General features: G+C 46.8%; 4 protein-coding genes across 4 annotated transcripts in view; 2 read left to right on the top strand and 2 right to left on the bottom strand.

Annotated features, from left to right (window-relative positions):
* Positions 1-22,761, bottom strand: part of LOC128715493 (putative cyclin-dependent serine/threonine-protein kinase DDB_G0272797/DDB_G0274007) — a 54,976-nt gene that overhangs the window by 9,405 nt on the left and 22,810 nt on the right. The window contains exons 2-5 of the mRNA XM_053810398.1: positions 14,043-14,235; positions 13,708-13,765; positions 13,019-13,179; positions 12,300-12,945 (exon numbers count right to left, since the gene is read on the bottom strand). Of these exons, the coding sequence (XP_053666373.1) occupies positions 12,300-12,945; positions 13,019-13,179; positions 13,708-13,765; positions 14,043-14,235 (1,058 nt within the window). The remainder of the gene's footprint in view (positions 1-12,299; positions 12,946-13,018; positions 13,180-13,707; positions 13,766-14,042; positions 14,236-22,761) is intronic.
* On the top strand, positions 2,429-5,532 carry LOC128715494 (uncharacterized). Its single transcript, XM_053810399.1, has 4 exons — positions 2,429-2,588; positions 4,778-4,869; positions 5,071-5,215; positions 5,285-5,532. The coding sequence occupies exons 1-4, from the start codon at positions 2,429-2,431 to the stop codon at positions 5,530-5,532; spliced, it is 645 nt and encodes a 214-aa protein (XP_053666374.1).
* LOC128715497 (uncharacterized) lies at positions 19,062-19,886 on the bottom strand. The gene is made up of 3 exons (XM_053810403.1): positions 19,757-19,886; positions 19,283-19,513; positions 19,062-19,204 (listed from the first exon to the last, which is right to left on the bottom strand). Exons 1-3 carry the CDS (start codon positions 19,884-19,886, stop codon positions 19,062-19,064), a joined length of 504 nt encoding a protein of 167 aa, XP_053666378.1.
* On the top strand, positions 21,665-22,396 carry LOC128715496 (uncharacterized). Its single transcript, XM_053810402.1, has 4 exons — positions 21,665-21,779; positions 21,855-21,946; positions 22,020-22,161; positions 22,224-22,396. Exons 1-4 carry the CDS (start codon positions 21,665-21,667, stop codon positions 22,394-22,396), a joined length of 522 nt encoding a protein of 173 aa, XP_053666377.1.

Consider the following 22,761-nt stretch of genomic DNA (forward strand, 5'->3'; position numbering starts at 1 on the left):
TAAGCCACGTGTTAAATACGTGACTCACTTCAAACATCATTCAACAAAGTTTCACCGGCAAAGAATTGATTCCTAGCATTTACATATCTACCGACTTAATGACCCAGTTGGTCCTTCCCGGTCCCGGTCCAATAAGGCCTCGCAACGGTTGTAACGAGCACCCAGCATAGGGAGGCGAACGGGGCGAGCGATTAAGAATTAGCATTAGAGGAAGCCACACGGGGAAATGCATTTGAAACCGCTGCACAGACACAACCACGCAGACGGATTTGTAACAGTGTGCGAAATGATGTAGCAGTAACGTTGGTGGAGCGTTTAGAGACGTTTCTCGCTCCAAACATGATTTCAAACCGCGTTTGCGTGCCGGTGGTGGTAGTGTCGCCCTGATGTTTGTAGAGTATGGTGGAGCTTGAGCACTGTGTGTTGCTCACTTTGCTTATTTTCCGCTGACCGTTGGTATGGCTTTTCAGCTTTGTATAGGGTTTATGAGCTGTTCTTTCATTACTGTTGTTTCAATGACGTGATTATTCCACCGATTCCGGACGGTTCATTTGCAACTGTATATGAAAAATGTTATGCTCAAAATTGATTGAGTAATATGATCTTGTAATAGTTTTACAATTTGGATTTATTTTTGATAATTAGGAGGGTCCTTGGCGATGTATTATTATCTTGTTTTGCATTATTGTTCCAAGAGCTACCAAAAACCTATGCCTACTATGGGACCTGTACTGGACTTTGACTATATTGTTACAGAAGATCCTCTCCGTGAAGTAATAAAAAAGTTAAAATATTGCTAATATTATTATTATTATTATTCTTCCATTTAGGCTCAACAATGTACACTAATATAAAAAATACCAATAAAAAAGATAAATTGAAATAAGACAGTCTTTGACGATCGAAAAATTTAAAGTGGGAGCAAAGGCAACCGGCGAAAAAGGAATTACAAAAAAGGAAAGCAAATATGCATTACAATTTAAAAACGAGCGCATGAACGGAAGGAGGCTAAGGAAGAATTGTTAATCATAACGATCAGAAAAATCGCTAAACTATCTGAAGAGAGCAGAGGATCATTACACCAATGCAAGGTGTGACTGATTGGCACAGACAACGAATCACGACGACAAAGAGACTGGGCAGGAATATATAATATGTAGTCAGTTTTAACAGCAGGTCTTAATAAAAGCACTATGATTAATTATAATGGTTGACCAGAAAAAAACGAACTGTCAAAATTTTACAAAAAAAAAAAAATTTAATAAATTTAATAATGTTACACTAATGCGCAGTCCAAACCGCTCCACCATACCCTAAACAGCAAAACAACCGTGTTTATCCACAGGTTCCCCAAAATAGGTACGCACATAACTCAGTCAGTCGGTCGTTCGTGCGGTCGTGTCTGCTTCCGCAAAGCAACTCTTCAGCTGAACCGTGTGTACCAGAGGCCACCGTCAGGTAGAGAGTGAACCGCGTCGCCGTCCTAACGATGTCGTGCATTACTTCACGTGCCTAATAGTGCAACACACCCCCGTAACAGGGGAAGAATATGGCAGCAAAGTAGCAAAGTGTGCTGTGCTTCGTTGCGAAGCGACGACAATCGATCCAATCATATCGGTGCAGGCAGTGGGCGCAGTGGTTTTTCTGTGTGTGATCACTTCAGCGTGCCGCAGTGTCGCAGTGAATTCTCGAAGTGCTTTCATCCGGATTTTGCGCACCGTGTGTGTGTGTGTGTTTGTGTGTGTGTCCATCCATCTCCAGAGATCATCCATTGTACACATCTCCCGGTGAAAGGGAGATCAACACTTGACGCGCGGTCACTAACGGAAATAAACGCTCATTGTTGGAGGATCCGCTCGGTCTCGTGTTGCGTGCTGCTACTGCTGCAAAAGTGTGTGCGGTGGGGTGGTCCGTGTTTCGCGGTGCCGCGTTCGCGTTGTGTGCGTTTCGAAACGCGAGTCGCGAACCGACCAACATACCGCAAAAGAAAGAAATACGGCAGGCCGAAAACGAAGACCCCGCTGGCGCAACGCATCGTCGAAAAGGGCACAAAACACCGTGGTTGGTTAAAGTGCTTCCTCGTCAGGTTCGAAGCGATCCGCCAAGGGTTCGTCGCGTGTTGCGCCACCTGGCATGTCGTGGCATGCGTTTAGCGGAACGTTGCAGAACAGCAAGTAGAAGAAACAACGCGGTGGGCGAGTTAGTGTGCAGTGAGCAGAGAAACAAAAGTAACAACGATTGGAAGCAAAACAGTGTTGCGTTTGCAGAACCACCCCTCGCATCACGGCTCAGTACTGGGTACTGATCTGCCCATTATAATCTCGTTTGTGGGTTACAAATTCCAAACCCACAGCACGCCGAAAAACAACGACAAATCCCCGATCGTTCACCCAAATCTGTGTCCCCTTCCCCAATCACACGCCCGAAAATGCTTGAATCGATGATCATGAACCGAATCTTTCGGTACTTCATGAAGTTTCACGGATACTTCATCGCGTTCTGCACGATCTTCTTCACCTCCGTCATCATCGTGAGCTCGTTCATGGGCCGGGACGTACACGACGAGCCCCTGTTCGTGGAGGAAGAGTGTAAGTTCACCGAGGGTGATAGCAGGGAACATTGGGATAGACACATCACGATCGCGCCTAGATCTGTTTAACAAGCAAAGGGCATCTTTAACTTCACCATTACGCAAACAAAAAAGGGTTTGTTCGTTTAATAGACCGCTATAGAGCGGGGGCTGATGATGTGCTCAATGATTCAGAATGAAGGAACGATCTGAATCTTTCTAGGGAGTGAGAGTTAATTCAAAACTCCAAGAAGAATAACTTCAATTCCCTTTAACGGCGACCTTTAACTCACAAATCATGAATTGACTCTTGCTGCAAATAATTCGAGATTAAACTCTTCATGGCGATTGTGACTCATGAGGTAACTCGTGTGTGAGTCAACTCAGAATATAACTCTCCACGGTGATCTTCAACTCACAATTAAAATCATGAGTTAACTTTTGTGTGAGTTAACTCGGGATTTAACTCTTCACGGTGACCTTCAACTCACCATTCTGACTCATGAGTTAACTGTAATGTGAGTTAAGTCGGGATTAACTCTTCACGGCGACCTTTAACTCACCATTGTGAATCATGAGACATCTCGTGTGTGAGTTAACTCCTCACGGCGACCTTCAACTCATGATTTAAATCATGAATTAACTCTTCACTGATTTAACTCACACAAGAGTTAAATCTTGAGTTGAAGATCGCCGTGAAGAGTTAAATTCCGAGTAAACTCACGAGTTACACTCATGTGTTGAAGATCGCCGTGAAGAGTTAAATCCCCAATTTAACTCACGATTGAAATCATTGCTGGTTGCAGTGAGGTAAGTCTTTATTCTAAATCATGCAAAGAGTTAACTTTCCCATCCCTACTAGCGATCGCTCTTACATAAATGACACAGTTCTAAGGTTCGGCTTTGATGTTATAAATAGCGCGAAAAGGTGCGAGTCTCTAAGGCGCACACCGTTGTTTTGTGCGCTCGTACATGTATTTATTCAGCTGTGCAGACCAAGCACGATAGAAGCAAGGTGGTGCTGTGCAAAACACAATTGCTCCACGGTCACCACGGTCCTTTTTTTTTGGAGCAGTTTCACCGCAGTTAAAAAAAAAGGCTAGTGATTAATCATACTAAATCGAAAAATAATTGGTTAAAAAAGAAGGGGGGTTCAATTCTGTTTTTTTCCACCACCCCCGAAAGTGCAAACTTTACCTGATGCGAATTTCCCATTTCCTCTGCTCTGTTTCGTGTTCCATTTCCTGCAGAGCACAGGCTGATCATTGTTTATTTATCGTTTTTGTTGTTGCTGCTGCTGCTGTTGTTGTGCACGCTGGTTGATTATCTTGTTCCACACTCACGAAATATTGTTATCGAAAAAAAAGGTTGATGGTTTGTTATTTGGAACTAGCTCCAGACCTTTTTGTTCCCCTCTTGCCGTTAGTTTAAACTTGATGAGTCAAAAAAAAATCCCCAATACGTAAAGGTTGCTTCAGTTTTTTGCAATGTTTTTTTTTTCACTTTGCAATTGAGGCAAATGAAAACAACAAATTAATATTTATTAGGTGTTGTTCCGCGGAAAAAAATGGAGATTTGGACTGTTTTCCTCCGGAACCACCTATACAACTGAGAGAGCTTTCAATCACATCCGTTTTGATTGTGACTGGAAGGGAGTTTTCCCTGCTCGGAAGCTGAAACTTATGAACATGGACAGCCGTAGTTCGTGTAGTGTCAATATTCCAAAGTGTTGGTCCAATTAGAAACTTCAGCACCGACCGCAAAACGGTTCCCCGGCGACGGTCAGATGACGGCGCCGGACACCACCACCACCTCCCATCGTCCCACCGGGGGACCGGTGAAGCATAAGTTGTTCCAGTTGCTGTTGTTTGGCCACACGCGAATGATACGATATTGTGCCCCGGCCAAAGCCGGTGCACTCGATAGTAATGGGAGCGGCAAGCAAGCAACAAAAAGAAAACAAAAAAAAAATGGTGGAGAAAATCGCAAACACGCACCAACTTGCCAATTCGTGGTTTGCAGGTGCATCTGCCATCGCTGAACTGATGCGCCACACGATGCACAAGCGTATCCGCAGCGAAAGACAAACTTTCGAGTAATGAATTTATCTCCTTCTTCTTCTGCTTCCCTTCCGCCATCTTACCGGGACGAAACTGGCGAAATCATCTGGCCAACCGACGGTTGACATCGCTTGGTGCCATCATGCAGTCGAACCGGTGCTAAAGTTTCCCGTGCTGATACAGCTCGAATCGGTCCTATGGTTGACGGCATCGGTGCTGTTGGTGGCCGGACTGTACAAGGTAAGGGATGGATGGAGTAGGAGGGCGACCGGAGTCAGCTTTAAACTTTACCGCGAGAAATTTCGATCTTGTTGTTCGATAGCGCACTGTACTGTGCTGTGCATCTACTTATTTCCTTCTCTCTTCGCTATCTGCCCACTCTACTCCACATGTGGACCAACTCCGACCATCACATCTCCAAATCCCCCCGGCGGCAAACAGGAGCACAAGATTTACATCACCCCCTTTCTGGCGCTGTTCATTGCGGACGGTGTGGTGGTGATCGTGCAGGAAACGGTCAACCTCTGCACCGGACGCATGTCCGAGTTGGCCACGATCGATACGCGCCAGCTGGTGGTGATGATACGTAAGTATTGCTGCCGGTGGACCAAACACCTCCTGCCGAGTCGCCACTGATCGAACAATGTCTTTCCAGTGGCGAACGTGTACGTGCTGGTCAGCCTAATCGTGCTGTATCGGATGTTCGGCAAGGAACCGCTGCCAACCACCCAGAACAACTTCGTGCGCTTCGATAACGAGCAGGACGTGGAGGCGGGCCCGGGAACCGTCCCGGCAACGATCATTCCCACAGCACCACCCGTCACAACAGCCAATGTCAACGGTGCGTTGAACTCGCCGCCGCCCGGTTTCGCGAGTAACGGTGTCACGCAGCACGCGACCTAAGGGTGCGGCGGGGGCATCCGCGGTGACTCATACAGCCCGGGAAAGTCAAACCAGGTCCCCCCCATCCAAGCTCCTTAATGGGCCACACACACGGGAGTGCGGTGCGAGGCATTAAAATGCTAGTGAAAGTGATGTACATACTTGTTTTATAAGTGTCTGTTTGGAATGTTGTCGCGCCGACTTCAGTGATCAATGCGGCCCGATGGAGCGTGGATACGGTTCGGCAGGCTTTCCGGGAGCTGTGGTGAGGCGTTGAGATACCGCGAATTCCACGCAGTCTGTTGTGTAAGTTCCTCTCAAGATTCCAAGTACGGCGTTGGTAGCAAAGTTTTGTACAGGCAGCGTTTGACAAACGCCAAATCCCACGAACGCCTGTTTAGACACTACAACAAGAAGCGTACGCATTAAAGCACAATGCGAGAGAAAGTTCAGAGACCGAGCAGAAACGTGAAGATTCGCACACCCCTGCGTTCAGTACACATTTTTGTTCACTTCTTCCCAAGACTAATCAGCGTTTTTTCAGCTGGATAAACCCATCCCGTACATCTAAGATGGGAGAAATTGTTTGGCCTCTCTGTAGGATAACTCCAGACGAGCAGTTGGGGCTTTAATGGTGCTCAGCTAATTCCAAAAATATTGCAACTTCATTGCTCTGCCCTGACGGCGCATTTGGCGCTTAATGGCCCGTGAAGGGCGGTACCGAGAGGCAATATATCGATTTGCCTCGGCCGGCGAACGAAAATAGACACCGAACGGCGAATGGAAGAAGATGATATTAAACGCAAATTTTTCCCGCTCGGTGTGGAAATAAATTTTTGACTTTTAATTAACTCTTCAATGCTTATCAACGATTTGGGAATGGTTTGCCCCGACGGCAGGTTGTTGGAACGGCTCTCTATTTGGGTGAGATCTTCCTGGCCAGCTGCAAGAGAAAGTTAAACTTTTGATCGATTAATAAAGGTGTGAGAAAGAGATTTCAATAGATCATCGCTTCAACTTCTTAACCACCCAATAAGCAGTTGGGTTATAGCTAATAGAGATCCCAATTGAATGGGCATTGGAGAGATATCTTAACGCATTTGTAATAGCGTTCTCCCCCGATTGGAAGAACTCTTGGAGGTAATAAACATGATGAGCCAATTACTACTAGCGCCATCTACCGTCTGCTCTCTGCTGGATGAAATTAGTAATAGCTCCAATAATAGATCTCATCTGCTTTCCGCTATAAACACAGCCATAATAAACCGTTTATGAGTGACACAGCTTAAACCCTTCCAGCACACACTCTACAAACAGAGTGCCGCTCTCCACACCCCCGTCATTTACTGTAAATAGCCTCCACCACCATTAGTATACTGCTACGACTGCCAGCAGCTCTATGATTTCCGCTCGACATCTAAGTCGAAACAGCGCCGGGGAGCTTAGTGCTCCCGGAAGACATGCAATAGCGCTGTGTTACTGATAGTGCGACCGTGTGCCTAACCTACCTGACGTCCTTCCCACCTGTGCTGGCGCAGGCTCCCTCCACCCCTTCTGATTGAGTATTATTTACGACCGTCTGATTTGCGTACTTCACTCATCCATCCCCTGCAGCACGCAAACAGAAGCAATGTTTGCGTGTGGATCACCGCTGTGTGTACGTCCGTGGAGGCGATTTTCAACTGCGGTTCCTACCCTTTCCCGAGGGCAGGGTCAACACTATATCGCACCGCCCCTGGTGGGTTTCATCTGTTGGCGAAATTTTAATTCGCTCACAAATTGTAATTATCCAACTCATTGTTGTCGCTCGGATACAACATGGGCCGCACGGCGCGCTGGCACTGCTCTTTTCTCTTTTCCACGCTACATATTACGTCCGCGCGTCCGTTCGGCGTGCGGCGACCCATTATTGCGTATCACGCAACCGGAGCTGCACCGTTTAGCGCGCTGCCGTCTTTGTGCTCGTCGTTCAACCATCTGGGGGCTGGTTGTTGTTTTTTTCCTGCAACGCATACGCATTGTTCCGGACAGAGTAGTTCTCCAGTGCGTATCGCGAGCGATGGAGATGTAAAAAAAAAATGTGATCCACAATGACCTACAAGCGACGTGGAAGAGTGTCGTAGGCATTGCGGCGACTGTAACCTTTCATGTTTGCATGCACACAGCCTTTCGATTGTTGGTTCGCGCCGGGGGGAGGGATTTTTGGTTTGTTAAATCCTGAACTAACATGACTTTCGTTATTGTTGCCGTGTGATTACACCGTAATTTAGCCGATTTTCGTGCACACTTTTGATTTGAGATGGATGTGGTTTCGTTCGGGTACTCGGGAAATGCAGGATGCTAAAAGGAAAGCCATAATTTAAACAATGCTAGTCATACAACCCACGACAAGAAGTGCATGGAAATCGGATATTCGGAGATCTTTGCTTTATTGCTGACGTCCTCTCTTTCCAGCAAGGAATTCTGAGAACCTTTCCGAACCTTTCATGCTCAGTCATCTTTCGGGGGCAATCTGCATTCGCTGCTATCGGATTGTACGATGAGAGACTACTCGAAATTAATTCTTATCATCTCGGATTACACTTTGTGGCCGTTTTCCGGTAAGGCAGCAAACGTTGTTCATCGTCCGCAAACGACCATCGGGTGCGATAACGAACTACGCTGCGATAGGATAAGCAACGATCTTCACGAACCCGCGTAGCGTAGCATGAATAGATGAGCATTGGGCTACCAACGGTGCCGGGTTTATTTTCAGTTTCCATCGGTTTCTCTGGGGAAGTTTTTCTTTCCGCACTGGACTGGAGGTCGTTAAGACGGAGATGCTAATCGAAGTAAAAGTTAAGCTCATTCGGCGTAGAGATTGCGTTACACGGAGGGTGAAAGATGTACAGTAATGAACTGTTTTCAATCATGTCGTTGTGGTTTGAAAATAGCTCAATGATTAATTCGCCTGGCCGTTTGTTTGCGGCTCGTCAAAATTATGGTCGGTCTGTGAACAACTGTTTCTAATTAGGAACCACTCTAATGGACGATACGAAGCGATGAGACTGCAAAGCTTCGATTGCATAAACAATAGACAGTGTTTGTGAAAACATTTGAAGCTTAAGCTGTCGTACAACTTTCTCACCCTATCCATTTATCCACCTATTGAGTTTCAAGCAGTAAACGGTTCATTTGCATACTTTACGGCGCTTCATGATTGACATCTTCCTGGAACTGGAAAACCTAAAACTAAACAAGATCTTTTCGTGTTATTTACATTTACAGATTAATGCCAACCAATCCTTCAAGCACGATGCAACATGTGTTGCCCATTACCCAACGAACGCGAACGAGACGATCCGTGTAACTGCAGCTAAATGAACATCATCAGCAAAGGAAACTGATCTACTGATCAACGCACACACGCTTACCATCAACCATGCGTGCAGAATGTCACTCACGTGCTTTACCACAATCGACCAATTAGGGCAACTGGGCATGAGAACTCGCATCCATCTGTGTGGCTGTGGCTTTCTATGCGGTGCGTGTCCACCGTGATCATGTTCGCGTGTAATGTACCCATCTGGGAAATGATCCTCCAAAAGACCCGGACATCTCAGCGTACGGAACGCTTGTGGGTGCTGTCTGTATGTGCGTTGTCGATGGGACATTTAGCAAGGCCACTGCAAGAGCCAACGTTAGGAAGCGGTTGGACAGTGATATGATACGGCGATCCTCGCCCGGGAAAGATGATACACGAGATCAGCGCTTAGATGACCTAACCAATGTCTAACGATAAACCCGGCCACCGTTGTTTTAGCGAAATGTTATGTGTTTACTGTTTTATTTAATGGTTAGTTTAGTAGCGGTAGCTATAAATATGTTGTCCATATCAAGCATGTAGATAATGTTGCGTGTGGCGTTATTGTTAGACCGTTGGTAGGGTAACGTGAGATGGGTTTTAGATTAGGTGCACGCCACAAACTGCGCTGGAACAGGGTTAGTAAACTGTGGTGCCGCAAATGCTGTCACGCAGAAGTAGTAGAAGTTGTATGTATTAATACAAGATACAAGATCTTAATCTTGATGGTTTGTAGTATGCGAAAAAAAGAATACATTCCCATTATGGCCAGTACTAGGTAGTAACGTAAAGCCACATTACCGATTTCCTCCCATCGGAGCAAGAGTGCACAACGTACACACATGTCTAAATCCTTCGGTGGCGAACCTGCCTTACAAATGAAAGGCATCTTCTTGTTTGTATAGGAGTGAGCGGGAAGGGGGGGGTGGGGGTTGGGTAATTTGAGACCGAAAAATTTAGAACGCTAAAGGTCATGAACATAAAGTGCACCCGAAGCCAAATAATAAAATAGATAAATAAACGATGAAAGAGAGCACACACGCAGTTTAAACAGCACGGTTAATACAAACAATGTACAACAATGAGCGCCCTAAGAAAAAAAAATATATAAAACACACAATCGGAGAAATGAAAAAACAAACGATACGTTATGTTGCCATATATATTCTTTGCTTTTCCCTCCCCCCCCCCCCCCCCCCAACCCCACTGCCAGTCATCCGATTACTTGTGTTTGCGCGCGCATTAACAAACGCCACATGAAAAATGAAACGTTCTCCTCGCCGGTGGGGTAGTTAAGTACATGCGGGGGAGGGAAGGGGGGTGGGGGGGGGAAGAGTTTAAAAATTCTCCTTCATGTAGCGTGAGCTGTTTGTGTATCTATCCGGTACTCGCGAACGCGGAAAGTTGGGACTAAAAGAAATATTGCATGCACATCCGGTAAATGTGCGGTTCACCCCTCCCACCGCGCGCCCAGTGGGGGGTGTCTCGCGAAAAGCCGCACATGCCGTTTGCCGAGGGGTAATTGAAGGCGCGCGTTAAAAGTGGCCTTCTTACACAGTTTTGGAAATTCGAGCAGTTGGAGGGGCGCGTTCTGAAAGTGGATTATGCACGGGGAGACGAACCGATGGCGGGTCCGTTCGTTGTTAGTAGGCGGTTTGGATGCTTGGTGGCAATAGCTAACCGAATAACAAAAAAAAAAACGGCGACCTGAAGCTTACAAGTGATGATATCAGTGTCTCTAATCAGGTCCAAGCCAAGATTACCTGTTGCCCCAAGGCACGCAATTTCCTAGCCACCGATACCACCTGCCGTGGGGGGGGATCGTTTGCGTGCCGGCACAGTGTTCCCGGGGAGATGTTCGCCAACCGATACGGCAGCTGACGGGTGAAGCACGCCAACGCCGTAGCAAAACATTACAACACCTTTGTTTTTTATTCATTTTTTTTTTTTGCATCGCTGCTGGTGTTCCATTTGCAAGCGTGTGAACGAGGTTCTGGTGCGAGTAAAATAGGCACTCGCCGCGCGAACTAGCAAACTTCTTCCCCTAGGTGGTGAAAAATGGCAGCTACGCGAAAGTTTACCCTCGCCACCAGGGGCCAGATGATCTACTGCGCTGCTGCGTGGGAGACTTTCCGAACGATGGGTCTGTTTTTCACCGCCAAAAGGCAGCTGATAAATGGACCCACTGGCTGATAGCATTGCAACGAACCGAAGAAGAAGAAAAAAAAACAGCAGCAACAACAAGCGTTTTCTTCCTGTAGTCGCGTTCAGGTATTCTTGGAACATCTTTAGCGGAGATATTGTCCTGCCGGTTTCGGTTGTGCTTTGCCCGTTTCAAACACATTGCCGCCCATAAACACGCTTTCGGAAGCGTTATTTTTTCACATTCTAATGACTCTTCAGGTAATTTATCGAAGAAATAATGAAGCCTAACTGCCCTTCCGTACACGGGGTATCTCTTGCAGTACAATAAATTTTCGCTCAGTTTTGTTGAGCAATGAACTTAAAACTTATGTTGCGTTGTTTCACTTGTTGTTTCCCATCGTCAAGAAAATTGAATTGAATGATTCAAAGAAGCCATTTTTAAGTACCACCCATTTATCGCGGGAATATTCTCTTTTGCACGAAGCATCGCAGTCTTCTCTTGAGTGTTCTCAACTCCCCACGCATAGCTGTCACATTCGTAGGCATTGTCCTGTCATAAAGGTGTTAGACAGCTACAGAAGTCATAGTCTAATTACCAGAAGTGGGCAATACCGCTTGTGTTAGACTAATGAAGGTTCGTTGAGACACGAAGGAAGATGTTTGGAGAGTCAAAGTCAAAGATCTCGCACTATCTTCAATAAGTCATGAAGATCTTCCAACTTACTCCAAGCTCGCGCAAGAATACAGCATTAGAGCTCTATTAGAGCTCTCTAGCATTAGAGCACTAACTTCAATAAGTCATGAATATCTTCAATAAGTCATGATGAGTCATGAAGATCTTCCAACTTACTCCAATCACGCCCAAGAATACAGCATTAGAGCTCTATTAGAGCTCTCTAGCATTAGAGCACTATCTTCAATAAGTCATGAATATCTCCAATAAGTCATGATGAGTCATGAAGATCTTCCAACTTACTCCAATCACGCCCAAGAATACAGCATTAGAGCTCTATTAGAGCTCTCTAGCATTAGAGCACTATCTTCAATAAGTCATGAATATCTCCAATAAGTCATGATGAGTCATGAAGATCTTCCAACTTACTCCAATCACGCCCAAGAATACAGCATTAGAGCTCTATTAGAGCTCTCTAGCATTAGAGCACTATCTTCAATAAGTCATGAATATCTTCAATAAGTCATGATGAGTCTTGAAGATCTTCCAACTTACTCCAATCACGCCCAAGAATACAGCATTAGAGCTCTTCTACCGTAACCGGTATGTGCAGGAATTGTCACTCACCTGCATCGGATGTCGCAGAATGTCATTGTAGTAGGACGTCGCAGAATGTGGAGGTAACGTTTGCTGCTGTTGGAATTGTTGGCTAAGGGATTGGGCTTGCTGCTGTTGTTGGCTTTGTTGCTGTTGTTGCTGCTGCTGCTGCTGCTGGTAGTAGGACATTTGCAAACACTGAACCGGCGAGGGTAGTGTGCGACCTGAGCTCGGACGCAGCTGAGGCGTCGTCTGGGACGGCTGTATCACACCATAGTTCTGATGGATGATCGATTGCGACAGCAGCTGGCGCTGGGTGGGTCCATCGCCCCCTAGCGGCATTCCGCCAACGCTGACCGCATTACCCGTGGCAATTATCCGCTTCGGGCTGTTCATGCCGATGCTGAGGTTCGGGTGCAGTATGGGCTGCTGCTGCGGTGACTGCTGTGAACCTTGTGCCGTTTGCAGGCTGTGTTGCTGCTGCTGCTGCTGCTGGAGGTTGTGCAGCTGCTGCTGCTGATGCTGGATCAGCTGCTGCTGCTGCTGCAGATGCTGCTGCTGTTGGTGCTGCTGCTGCTGGTGTAGATGGTGGTGCTGTTGCTTGAGCAGCAGTTGCTGCTGGGACAACAGCTCGGCACTGAGCGGTTGCTGGAACGGCGGCCTCAGTGGAGGCTGTCTGCAATTTCGATGCTAAAGCGTTACATACACGTCGCGTTGCCTCCGCCCTGCATGGTGGTGGTGTGGCTTACCTGAGCGGTACCTGTCGGACCGGCGTACCCTGCAGGGACCGACTGGTGGAAGAACACATCGACGTGGTCAAGCTGGCCGACTCCCAGTGCTGCACCAGCGCATTCAGGCGGGCCTCTTCCAGCGCTTGCTCCGTCTCACTGCTCGAGTCATAATCTGGGCCCTACAAAGACGCCCCCGCGCGGGAAAAAGAGTAACCATTAGACACCGGTACCGGTTATTCTGTTCGGCGAACCACTCCACGCTATAGAATAAACCATTTACCCGTAAACTTGACTGTTTCGGACAGCTTAGCAGGAAATGAATCATCGCAATACCTGGAATTCGAATTGCAGCTTCCAATGTTCTGTTTCACCCCAACAAACACACGCGCAGTGCCTGATAAAAGGGCCCATACAAAGCAACTATAAACAGAATTGATTGGATTCCAAACTCAATTTACTCTCTTGCGCCAAAGTTCAGCGTCTCTCGCGTCAACAACAAGTGCAGGACATCGTCTTGAAGGACACAAGAAAAGGGGGACATCGCCGCCAACCAAGCACACACATGTTGCTGCGTCGGTCGGAAAAATGAAACACAAACAAAGGGCAGCAGCAAACACGAACACACACACACATGCGAAACACGCTTGTTACGCGTGATACGAGCGAAACAATTCAATTTCCCCGAACAACAACAACGAAACACCTACCTCTTCGATCTTCTGATCCAGCATTCGGAAGAAGTTCTGTTGGCTGGAGGATATTTCCCTGGAGGAGAGCCGACCCGGTCGGCAGTGCGAGCGAGTGAGAGAGCAGCAGCAGCAGCAGCAGCATCGTTTGCAATTTCATCGTGTCCAGGGTGTTGGGCAAGGTGCCGCAAAAAAGAAAGAAAAAAGACGAGGGAAATAAGCAGTAAGCACCGGTTCGATGATTGGTGTTTGGAAGATCGTTCCCACGCTCTGCCCCCTCCCTCGCCCTTCAGACCTCCTAAGGGTTTTTTCTTCTCTCCATTCCTAGAATTGCTTTTCTGTTTCCGCATACTTACTGGCTCTGGAGCAGGGATCCATTTTTGCGAAGTATTGACACGATTTCCCCATTCGGGGGTTCCGGCGAACCGTCGTCCCGTAGCGAATGTTCCTCGTCCAGCTTCTCCTTTTCGCCGTTGAGGTCGCCCCGGTCGCCCCGGTCGTCACTCCGGCCATTCTGTCCGTCCTCTTCGTCCGCTTCGGCGTCCTCTACTTTTTGGGAAAGCGTTGGAATTTTGGTGTTGGAATTCGGCGGAAAAGAAAGAAGAATAAAAATTAATTTAAAAGCGAAATAATAACATAAATGTTGAAAAAACACACACACACAAACAAAGCTAAATGACAACCGGAACGGGGCAGAAACAATATAAACGATTGCTCCTATATGTGCCTTTCTCGCATCGGTGGATCCTTCCCGGTTGTACTGGTGGTTGTGTGTGTGTGTGTGTCGAATTTTTGGGGGTGTTTCGGTGGTAAAAGTAAAAGGTCACATAATTTCGATGTGGCGCGCTCGGTTTCATCGATTTTTCCGGGGGGGGGGGGGGGTTTTTTGTTTTGTTTTTTGAGGACAGTCAGTTGAACACTTTGTTCCCACCACTCCCACACAGAATCGCACTACACACTGGTTGACCTTTGCACTTTCCAGCGAAGTGATACTGCGTAAAACAGTGTTACTTGGTTGGTAATCGAATTTGGGGTTTTTGGAGGGAGGGGGCCCTCCATGCTCCCTTCCAGCTACCTCCCTTCCCCCCAGGACTATTCTCATTTCCGTACATTATCCCCAATCGTCGTGCGGGGACGGTTCGGTGGCAGCGCTGTATCCAAATGTAGCAAAATGTCAAACCTCGTACATGAAATCCGATGCAAATCCGGTACAAGTTAGCCGGTAGTGAGTGTGTGTGTGTGTGTTAAACTTGTGTACTTCACACGCCACTCTGTTCAGTGAACTCAAGAATTATCGAGTTTTAGAAGTGGTTGAATGAAATTCTTGATATTGAAGCTCCTTTTGCAAGCAAATTGTTTCAATAAAATCTCAATTTCCAAGAATGATTCAACCGTCAGGCGGTGGAATATACCATTTTCCACAAAACTTTCCATTTTGGGCGAAAATCGTCGAGCTGCTGTATGTTGATGAATTTGTTAGATATTGATCCATTTTCTCCAAAACTGTCGAGCTGTTGTCGAACATCTGAAACTGTTTCGTGAAACAATTTGCCCAGTTTGGGCCCTGGTTTCTCAGAAGGAAATTGAAGCGAGGAGTTGAAGTTCTTCTTCTTGAAGTTCAACTACGTCATGAGGTCTAAGGTTTGCCATTTCTGACTTTCCTTGAGTTTAATTTACCCATAGCTGCGATAGTCAGTGGGGATTGCGAGCGTACGGGGGATTGATCCAGATGGAATTTTGGGCCGGTTCTACCGTGTGATGACCGGTGCCGCTACTAATAAACCACCGGGCCGCCCTGGGCCTCTCCAGGGGCTGAAGCTCAGTGTCGGAAATATACAAACAATGCTTCATCGTCAACTATACTGCCAATTGATGATAATACTGATGCTGTCTCCATTCAACCATCGACCAATTAGCAAATAAAATCCCGATAATTGATCTACAGTGATCTACAGAATTAGATAATTGTCAACTTCAAAAGCCGAGAGACAGAAAGGAAGAGTCAGGAGGGATAAAAGTCGAGGGTTCCAGAATTATAGCTAAAAAGCTTTCTCTTCCGATGCTCTTCTGTTAGGACCGATGCTCTTCTGCTCAACGGAAGTTACAGGGTTTTCGAGATGACAAAATAACGCAAGAGCATATCACAACAAGCGCAACACACGACATTTTAACGACCTTAGAAGACACCACAACCGCAGCAGGAATAGTACAATGCAAGCACATGATATCACAATCGCAGCGCAGCTTACAACAAAACTCATACGACGGTAGAAGTGAATTCGATCCGAGGAGTTTAAACGCACTCGGGGAAGGATTTTGATTTTTTTTGACAGCCAAACGATGTTTGCTTTGATCCGAAGAAATATTTACTGCATTCAGCGAATAAAACATGCTCAATTTAATGAAAAATACAGTAAATATTACCATTAAAAATTATTGTTTGGCTGTGAAAATCCATCCTAGGACACGTTTATACTCCACGGATCGTACTTCACTTCTACTGTCATATTGGTGTTGTGCTAAACTGCGCTGCGATTGTGATATCATGTGCTTGAATTGTACTATGCCTGCTGGGGTTGAGGTGTCTAGCAAGGCCGTTGAAATGTCCAGATATTTTGAATGTCATCATTAAACAATAAAATCATAATCAATTGTAAAATTAACCTTAAAAAAAGTGATACTTATGTTATTTTATTCGATTAATTCGTTTTAATCACAAGTTAGACACAACAACACGGTTAAGTAGGATCAAACTACCGGCCGAAACAAAGCATTACAACACGCACCTGGGAGCCCAGTTGCAGTTTGACAACCTTGACACACTCAAGTCAATCACAATCAAGCCCGGGGTTTCTGCGCATGGCAGCCAACAAAAACCTTTCCACGTTCATTGCGAAAAGGGTCAACGGAAAGATAAAGGTAGCGCGTCGTCCTCTTTGTGCACGGAACGCCGAAGTACAACCCGTCAAATGTCTCATCAATGGGCAGTGTGCCGATTATTTTCGGTGCTTGTAAACATTGATGCTTTCGATCCGATAACGAGACGTCGTCGTCCACGGTTCATAACCGCACAGTGAGCGTTTTTGTCTCTGGCGGCCTTCGTGCACATGGAAGGGTGGTGTGCACTCCCCTGGGGGTCTGGAAGGCATCGTCCATAGTTGGAGGGGCACAGCAGCAACCTAGGGCCATACAACGTTCACTAAAACGTAAACAAACAGTTTGCCGATAAAGATGGTACGGGCGTACACGAGCATGCCATTAGTTGGGGGTTGTCAATTCCTTTTCTAGCGTACCCTTACTAATGGGTACGTTGGTTGGCTTTGCACCGATCCTGGTGCTGGCAGGGCCGTGCATTTGCGATCTTCCGATCGAAACAGCTGCTTCAGGATGTACAAAGTGTAGTAAAAGTACACTAACACAGCTGTTGGGAGTGGGTGAAGAACAAAGAGAGCATGACCGCAGGGAACGTAGTAGAGATGTGCACGCTGAGTAAGAGTGAGTGAGTGATTTGAAACCTTCGAGAGAGTGAATGAATATAAATCAGCACGAAGAGTTTTTATGACTCCTTTAACCACTCTTTTGCGTTTATACTCACTCTTACTCTCTGTGCCGACTAGAAACTCACTCAGGAGTGAGTAAAACTGTTTTATCACTCTTTGGATTATAATCACTCTGTAAGAGTGAGTAAAAGAGTATTATCACTCTTTGGATTATAATCACTCTGTAAGAGTGAGTAAAAGAGTATTATCACTCTTTTGGGATTGTAAGCACCGAGGATGAGTGAAAAAACGTCCAGGAAACGACAGGAGATCCCCTGGCGGGCGATGAATAAAATCCAAAGAGAGTGATAAAACACGTATTCTCACTCATCCTCGGTGCTTACAATCCCAAAAGAGTGATAATACTCTTTTACTCACTCTTACAGAGTGATTATAATCCAAAGAGTGATAATACTCTTTTACTCACTCTTACAGAGTGATTATAATCCAAAGAGTGATAAAACAGTTTTACTCACTCCTGAGTGAGTTTCTAGTCGGCACAGAGAGTAAGAGTGAGTATAAACGCAAAAGAGTGGTAAAAACATAAATTGCAGTGTAATATTTTTTAATGAATCTCAAAAGAGTGAGTAAAGGTTTCAAATCTTTAAACCCACTCTTTGACTCCGATTCAAATCATTGAAAAGAGTGATTATTCTCATCTCTAGAACGTAGGCAATCCGGCATCTCACCCGGTTTTGGGGTCTTACCGAAGAACAGGACTGCGTCCTGTCCCCTGCGCAGGTAGCACTCCTCCACATCATCGTGCCACCAGTTGATCACGTCCCCGACGCAAATAAGCAGCGTCTCTATGCCGAACACGAACCCGATCGGGTACAGCAGCAGTCCCACCTCCTGTCAATCATGAAAAACCACGCTCATAAGCCATGCCGAATCGAACGCAAACCCCGCGGGCGGGACAGCCACCACACATACCAGCCAGAGCGCCTGATACAGCGACGTTACAGCAATAATCCACATAATCTGAAACACTCCATCTACGGCCGGATGATGGCGCATTCCAAGACCTGGGTTTGTGATGCGATGAAGGAAAAAAACACACACGGGCAGTCCCCGTATTAAAGCATCAACACAACACTACCAGACCAGGCTACCAGACGCCGTTTCTCACCCGCAAGGAAACGATATTCGCTCCAGTGCTGCAACTGTACAATCCACTGATGGGCGTTTACAATTACATGAAACCCGACTATTAGCACCATAATGCAGCCGTTAAACTTGATGTACGCACCGAACTTAGGCTCCATGCTGTGCGAGAGCCAATACCAACGTTCGCCGGTGATGTACGGCGGGAAACTGATACGCGCCAGCTCGGTGCCGTTTCACGTGATAGCGATTCGACCACCAATCCTAGAACCATCCTTATCGCTTGTTTACCGGCCAGTGATGTTCATTTTATGTTTTTTTTCCCCCGGGACTCGAGTTCGAGCCAGATTCTTCCAACTGGCACCGAACGAGTTCCCCGGCAACGGACGGAATTCTTGGTGATTAATCACAAATGGGAAGAATGGTGGTGCGATTGATAGCGTAGTAATGCGATTTACGTCATAAGAAGGTTGTTGATGCCACTGCCGAAGGATGCTCTTCCCGTGCTCCGCAGATAGTAAACGTACCAGAAGCATCACTGAACAATGATGGCAAGACGCTAACAACAGAGGAGTACTGCAGATCTTCATGACTTTACTGTTTCTTGTCCCGGGGGGGCGGGGGTTTTCTTTTTGCCCCAACATCACACGTTCCGCTATTCATAAGTTAAAGTAGAGTCTAGTCCTTAGCATTAGAACCTTACGAACTAATCGCTCTAGCTGACAGCCTGCTCTAGCTGTACGTATCGTCGGGATCTTCGCCGAAAAAGAACTTCACCGGACGCCGTGCCTGCTCGATGTCTTCGTCATCTTTGCACAGACTGTCAAACGCACGGTACAGCATGACCAGCGTGTATCCCACGTACAACGGCACCACTGTATCAGGAGAGCCAAAAGAATAACCCAAATTAAGTGTCTGCACGTCGAACCCGCTGGTCGGTATCGGTATCTTACGTAGAAACACTGCCGCCTCGGCCGACAGGAACACCTCGAGCAGGTTCCGGTGCTCCAGCTTGCCGACCAGCTGCACCAGAATGAGGCTCCACTCGACCAGAAAGATGGTGGCGAACGGAAAGATCGCCTCCTTACGCTCGCAGATCAGCCCCAGCAGGAAGATCAACCCGGCGACGATCCACGCGATCGAAAAGATCAACTGCTCGAGCGGTCGTGAGCGGAAGAAAGCATCTGCGTGGGGGGCGGGGTGAAACGAGTGCGGCACACACACACACACAGACACGGCGACACCATTTGTTTTGAAAAAAAATTGGGAAAAAGGTAAACGCAAAACAAAAAAAACACATCACCAAACGGTCGTACGAATTATTACAACTAAAAATAACTAACAATCGACTTCGGTCTGTATGAAGCCACCGTCGGCAGGTGGCCGGAGGGAACTGCGTCCCCCTCCCTGCCGTTTTGCTCACTTACATTCGCTAGCGGTGCGACTCAGCTGATCTTCGTTGAGTATACTGGCGACGTAGATGCAGCCGAAAAACAGGGCAGATATGGCGATTGCATACCCGTGGGATTTCACGTACCGTCTTAGGGCGCGCTCCATTGGTGTAACACTTGCCGTCGTCGGTGACTTTTTGGGGAGTCGCTCGCCTGCGAGCTGTCTAAACGGCTCGTAATCTTGCTTCTACCGCACGCGTATCGGTCGATCCACTCCAGGGAATCGATTGTTCTCTGGCTGGGAACTGGCGAACGACTGAGGTGCGCGACTAGCCGGAGGGAGCGAACTGCAGTGGGAAGCGATGCGGCAGGGACCCCCGCGATATACCCGTTCACGAATCAAGCACAACACGCACGCACACTAGCCGAGTCGGGGAAAACTCGTTTGAGGCGGTCAAGCTCTCGCTGCCTACTGGCAAACGGGATGGCCTCAAACATAACGGCCCCCTTCGGCTGCGCTGTGCGCGCGCGATAATCCGGATCACTGTACGAAGCAACCACCAATACCAACAGGGCAGGCAGCGTCGTCCCGACAAAAACCGCCGCTGATGACGACAAAACCCGCCACACCGATCGGAGGCGGCGAGGTGCCCACTTCGCTGCATGCATACTGACCATCTTCCCGACATTCCCAGCGAGTGGCACCCCAGCCGTGTGGCGCACCGGTGTGGAATTTGGGGTACCCGCGCGCGTCAGAACGGGCACGCAACATGTGCACACCGTCGCGCACGCACACGAACGGGGAAGGTGTGATGGGAACCTGATCTCGGTACCGACTGCAATGTAACGGTAGAAAGACGCGCACGATGCGATAAGCAAATGCGCGTCGGCGACTGGTGACGACTCGGAGGCACACAGTGATGTGGTTGTCGGGATCATATGCGTACGATGGGCCGTTGTCGATCGCCATCATGTAACGAGCAAGGTGACAAGAAGTGTGCGAGGTTGCGTTAGAAGTGTCAACACACACAGTACGCAATTGGTGCACATGCTGTGCTTCAGGGCATGTTTTCAGACAAAATATGTGTTCCACTTTTTGTTTTAATGCCACGTGTTTAACACTTGTTTTCTACCAGTTTTGTTTGCTTTTCGTTGGATAGTTACAACGAAAATGTTTGTTTTTTTTTTTATCGGGGGAAAGAATATACTTTATCAAGGATGAGGTACAAGATCTTATCTGATCTTTGTCGTACACAAACACAAGGGATCAAGTGCCTTGAGACGAAGAAGTGAATAAGCAGTTCTATTTTAGAAATTATCATTGCCAAAGTCGTTAAAATGGCGATTGCCGTTCAGCGCTCTTGATACAAAACGGTGTCAACATATTTTTATTACATGAACCAGAGAATAACGATTTGTATTGAATGTTGAGTTTGAGAATGCACAAAGTGATGATTCAGTAAACGTCACTCAGTGATTGGACATCATTATCAAGAAACGTTATTGTTTTGCAGAGCTGAATGCTGAATAGATGATCAAACATTAACTGTTATCAAATATAAATTTCGGTTCAAACTAGTGTTGAAACCCACACGTCATGCAATGGAAAACACACAATCGTGTACCGATCACGCACGCACGCAATTGTGAAACATTTCAAATGTTCCATGTAACTTTTCATCGTTAAGTTGGCTTCGTATGCGATCTGAACGCGATCGCAAGTTTTCGAGTTTCCGCTATAAACGGAACGCACTCGATCGTTCGTTGAAACGTCAGAACCGTTCGCCTCGATCGTTCTTGTGTTGTAAATAAAGCAATACTAGCGTTCCGACCGATCGCAATGAGTTGCAGTCGCGGCAGGTGCCGGTAATAATCCGGATTTAATCCCGATTGCCGGAAGCGGACGTTGATCGTTTGTGTGCGAAGTGTGTTGCTGAATTCGCAATGGATAGATATTTGCGATGGTTCATCAAATATCAGGCGTACATGATCGTGGTGTTTACGCTGACGATGGTGGTGGTGATCACACCGGCAATGTCCGACCACAGCCAGCGTGAAAGTAATAGCGGTTTCGTAGCGTTTAGATCACTGCCAAACGGGTACGTTTGATGTCGTTGTGTACTTGTACTTTCAGTTGAAAACCTTCGCTTTGGGGGCCCCGTGGCGACAATATTTGGCTTCACCTGGGCCGCAGCCGTCTTGTGTCTGATGATAGCCATACAGAAGGTAAATATCGTAACCGTGTAGGCACAATAAGCTTAGCCTGAACATATTGTGATGTGTGTTATTTCTTACACAGGAAGATAAACGTTTTATATTCCCGTATCTGGCCGTGTTCGGATTGGATCTCGCATTGCTAATACTGCGCGAATTCTACCTCATGATAATCCATGGGATTTTTATAGAAATAATATCGCTTAAAATATTCATCGCTACGTTGAGTGAGTATTGCAATTTGCGGATGAAATCCCGATTTCTGAGAATGGCGATGTTGATCTTTTAGTCGCACCGTACGTGTTTGCCAGTCTGTTTGCGTTGCATCGACTTTTTACCGTGGACCCGATTGAATCTCAGCGAAGCGAAGGGTTTGTGCGTTTCGATCGCAACGAGATGACCGTTGCCGAGGAGCCGAATACAACCAGCAATTCGACGAACCGTACAATACCAGACGTGTAGGTGGTTGAGGATTAATGCGATACGCAGAACTACACGAAGGCCGTGTGTAGGCAAAGCAGTCTACATCGTACAGCCTTGCAGGAAAAGTTACACCGTGTGAGTAGACATATGACTTCCAAAACAATGGCAAAGTTACCTTTCTAATAAATTCTTCTGAACTGAACACTACAAACTGTACGATGGCACTTTATGCACTTTATTACTAACACTATAATAGTGTGGTGTTCGATGAAAACGATGCATTATCAGCAAACACGAGTTTCGTTTGCTATTTAAACTAAACAGCTCTATGGAATCAATCACAAACAATGCTTTCTGTACCACGATAACGCGGAAACATGAAACATTAGACCATAACTACTGGT

The sequence above is a fragment of the Anopheles marshallii genome, chromosome 3 (assembly GCF_943734725.1).
Source record: "Anopheles marshallii chromosome 3, idAnoMarsDA_429_01, whole genome shotgun sequence".
NCBI lineage: Eukaryota > Metazoa > Arthropoda > Insecta > Diptera > Culicidae > Anopheles > Anopheles marshallii.

Bases quoted from the DNA above. Each gene is read 5' to 3' on its own strand.
- LOC128715494 (XM_053810399.1), top strand. From the start codon at position 2,429: ATGCTTGAATCGATGATCATGAACCGAATCTTTCGGTACTTCATGAAG. The intron at 4,870-5,070 runs GTAAGGGATGGA...GGCGGCAAACAG, and splicing joins TGGTGGCCGGACTGTACAAG to GAGCACAAGATTTACATCAC. The intron at 5,216-5,284 runs GTAAGTATTGCT...ATGTCTTTCCAG, and splicing joins CCAGCTGGTGGTGATGATAC to TGGCGAACGTGTACGTGCTG.
- LOC128715497 (XM_053810403.1), bottom strand. From the start codon at position 19,886: ATGGAGCGCGCCCTAAGACGGTACGTGAAATCCCACGGGTATGCAATC. The intron at 19,514-19,756 runs GTAAGTGAGCAA...CCCCCCACGCAG, and splicing joins GAGTCGCACCGCTAGCGAAT to ATGCTTTCTTCCGCTCACGA. The intron at 19,205-19,282 runs GTAAGATACCGA...CTCCTGATACAG, and splicing joins CGAGGCGGCAGTGTTTCTAC to TGGTGCCGTTGTACGTGGGA.
- LOC128715496 (XM_053810402.1), top strand. From the start codon at position 21,665: ATGGATAGATATTTGCGATGGTTCATCAAATATCAGGCGTACATGATC. The intron at 21,780-21,854 runs GTAATAGCGGTT...TTGTACTTTCAG, and splicing joins CGACCACAGCCAGCGTGAAA to TTGAAAACCTTCGCTTTGGG. The intron at 21,947-22,019 runs GTAAATATCGTA...TTTCTTACACAG, and splicing joins TGATGATAGCCATACAGAAG to GAAGATAAACGTTTTATATT.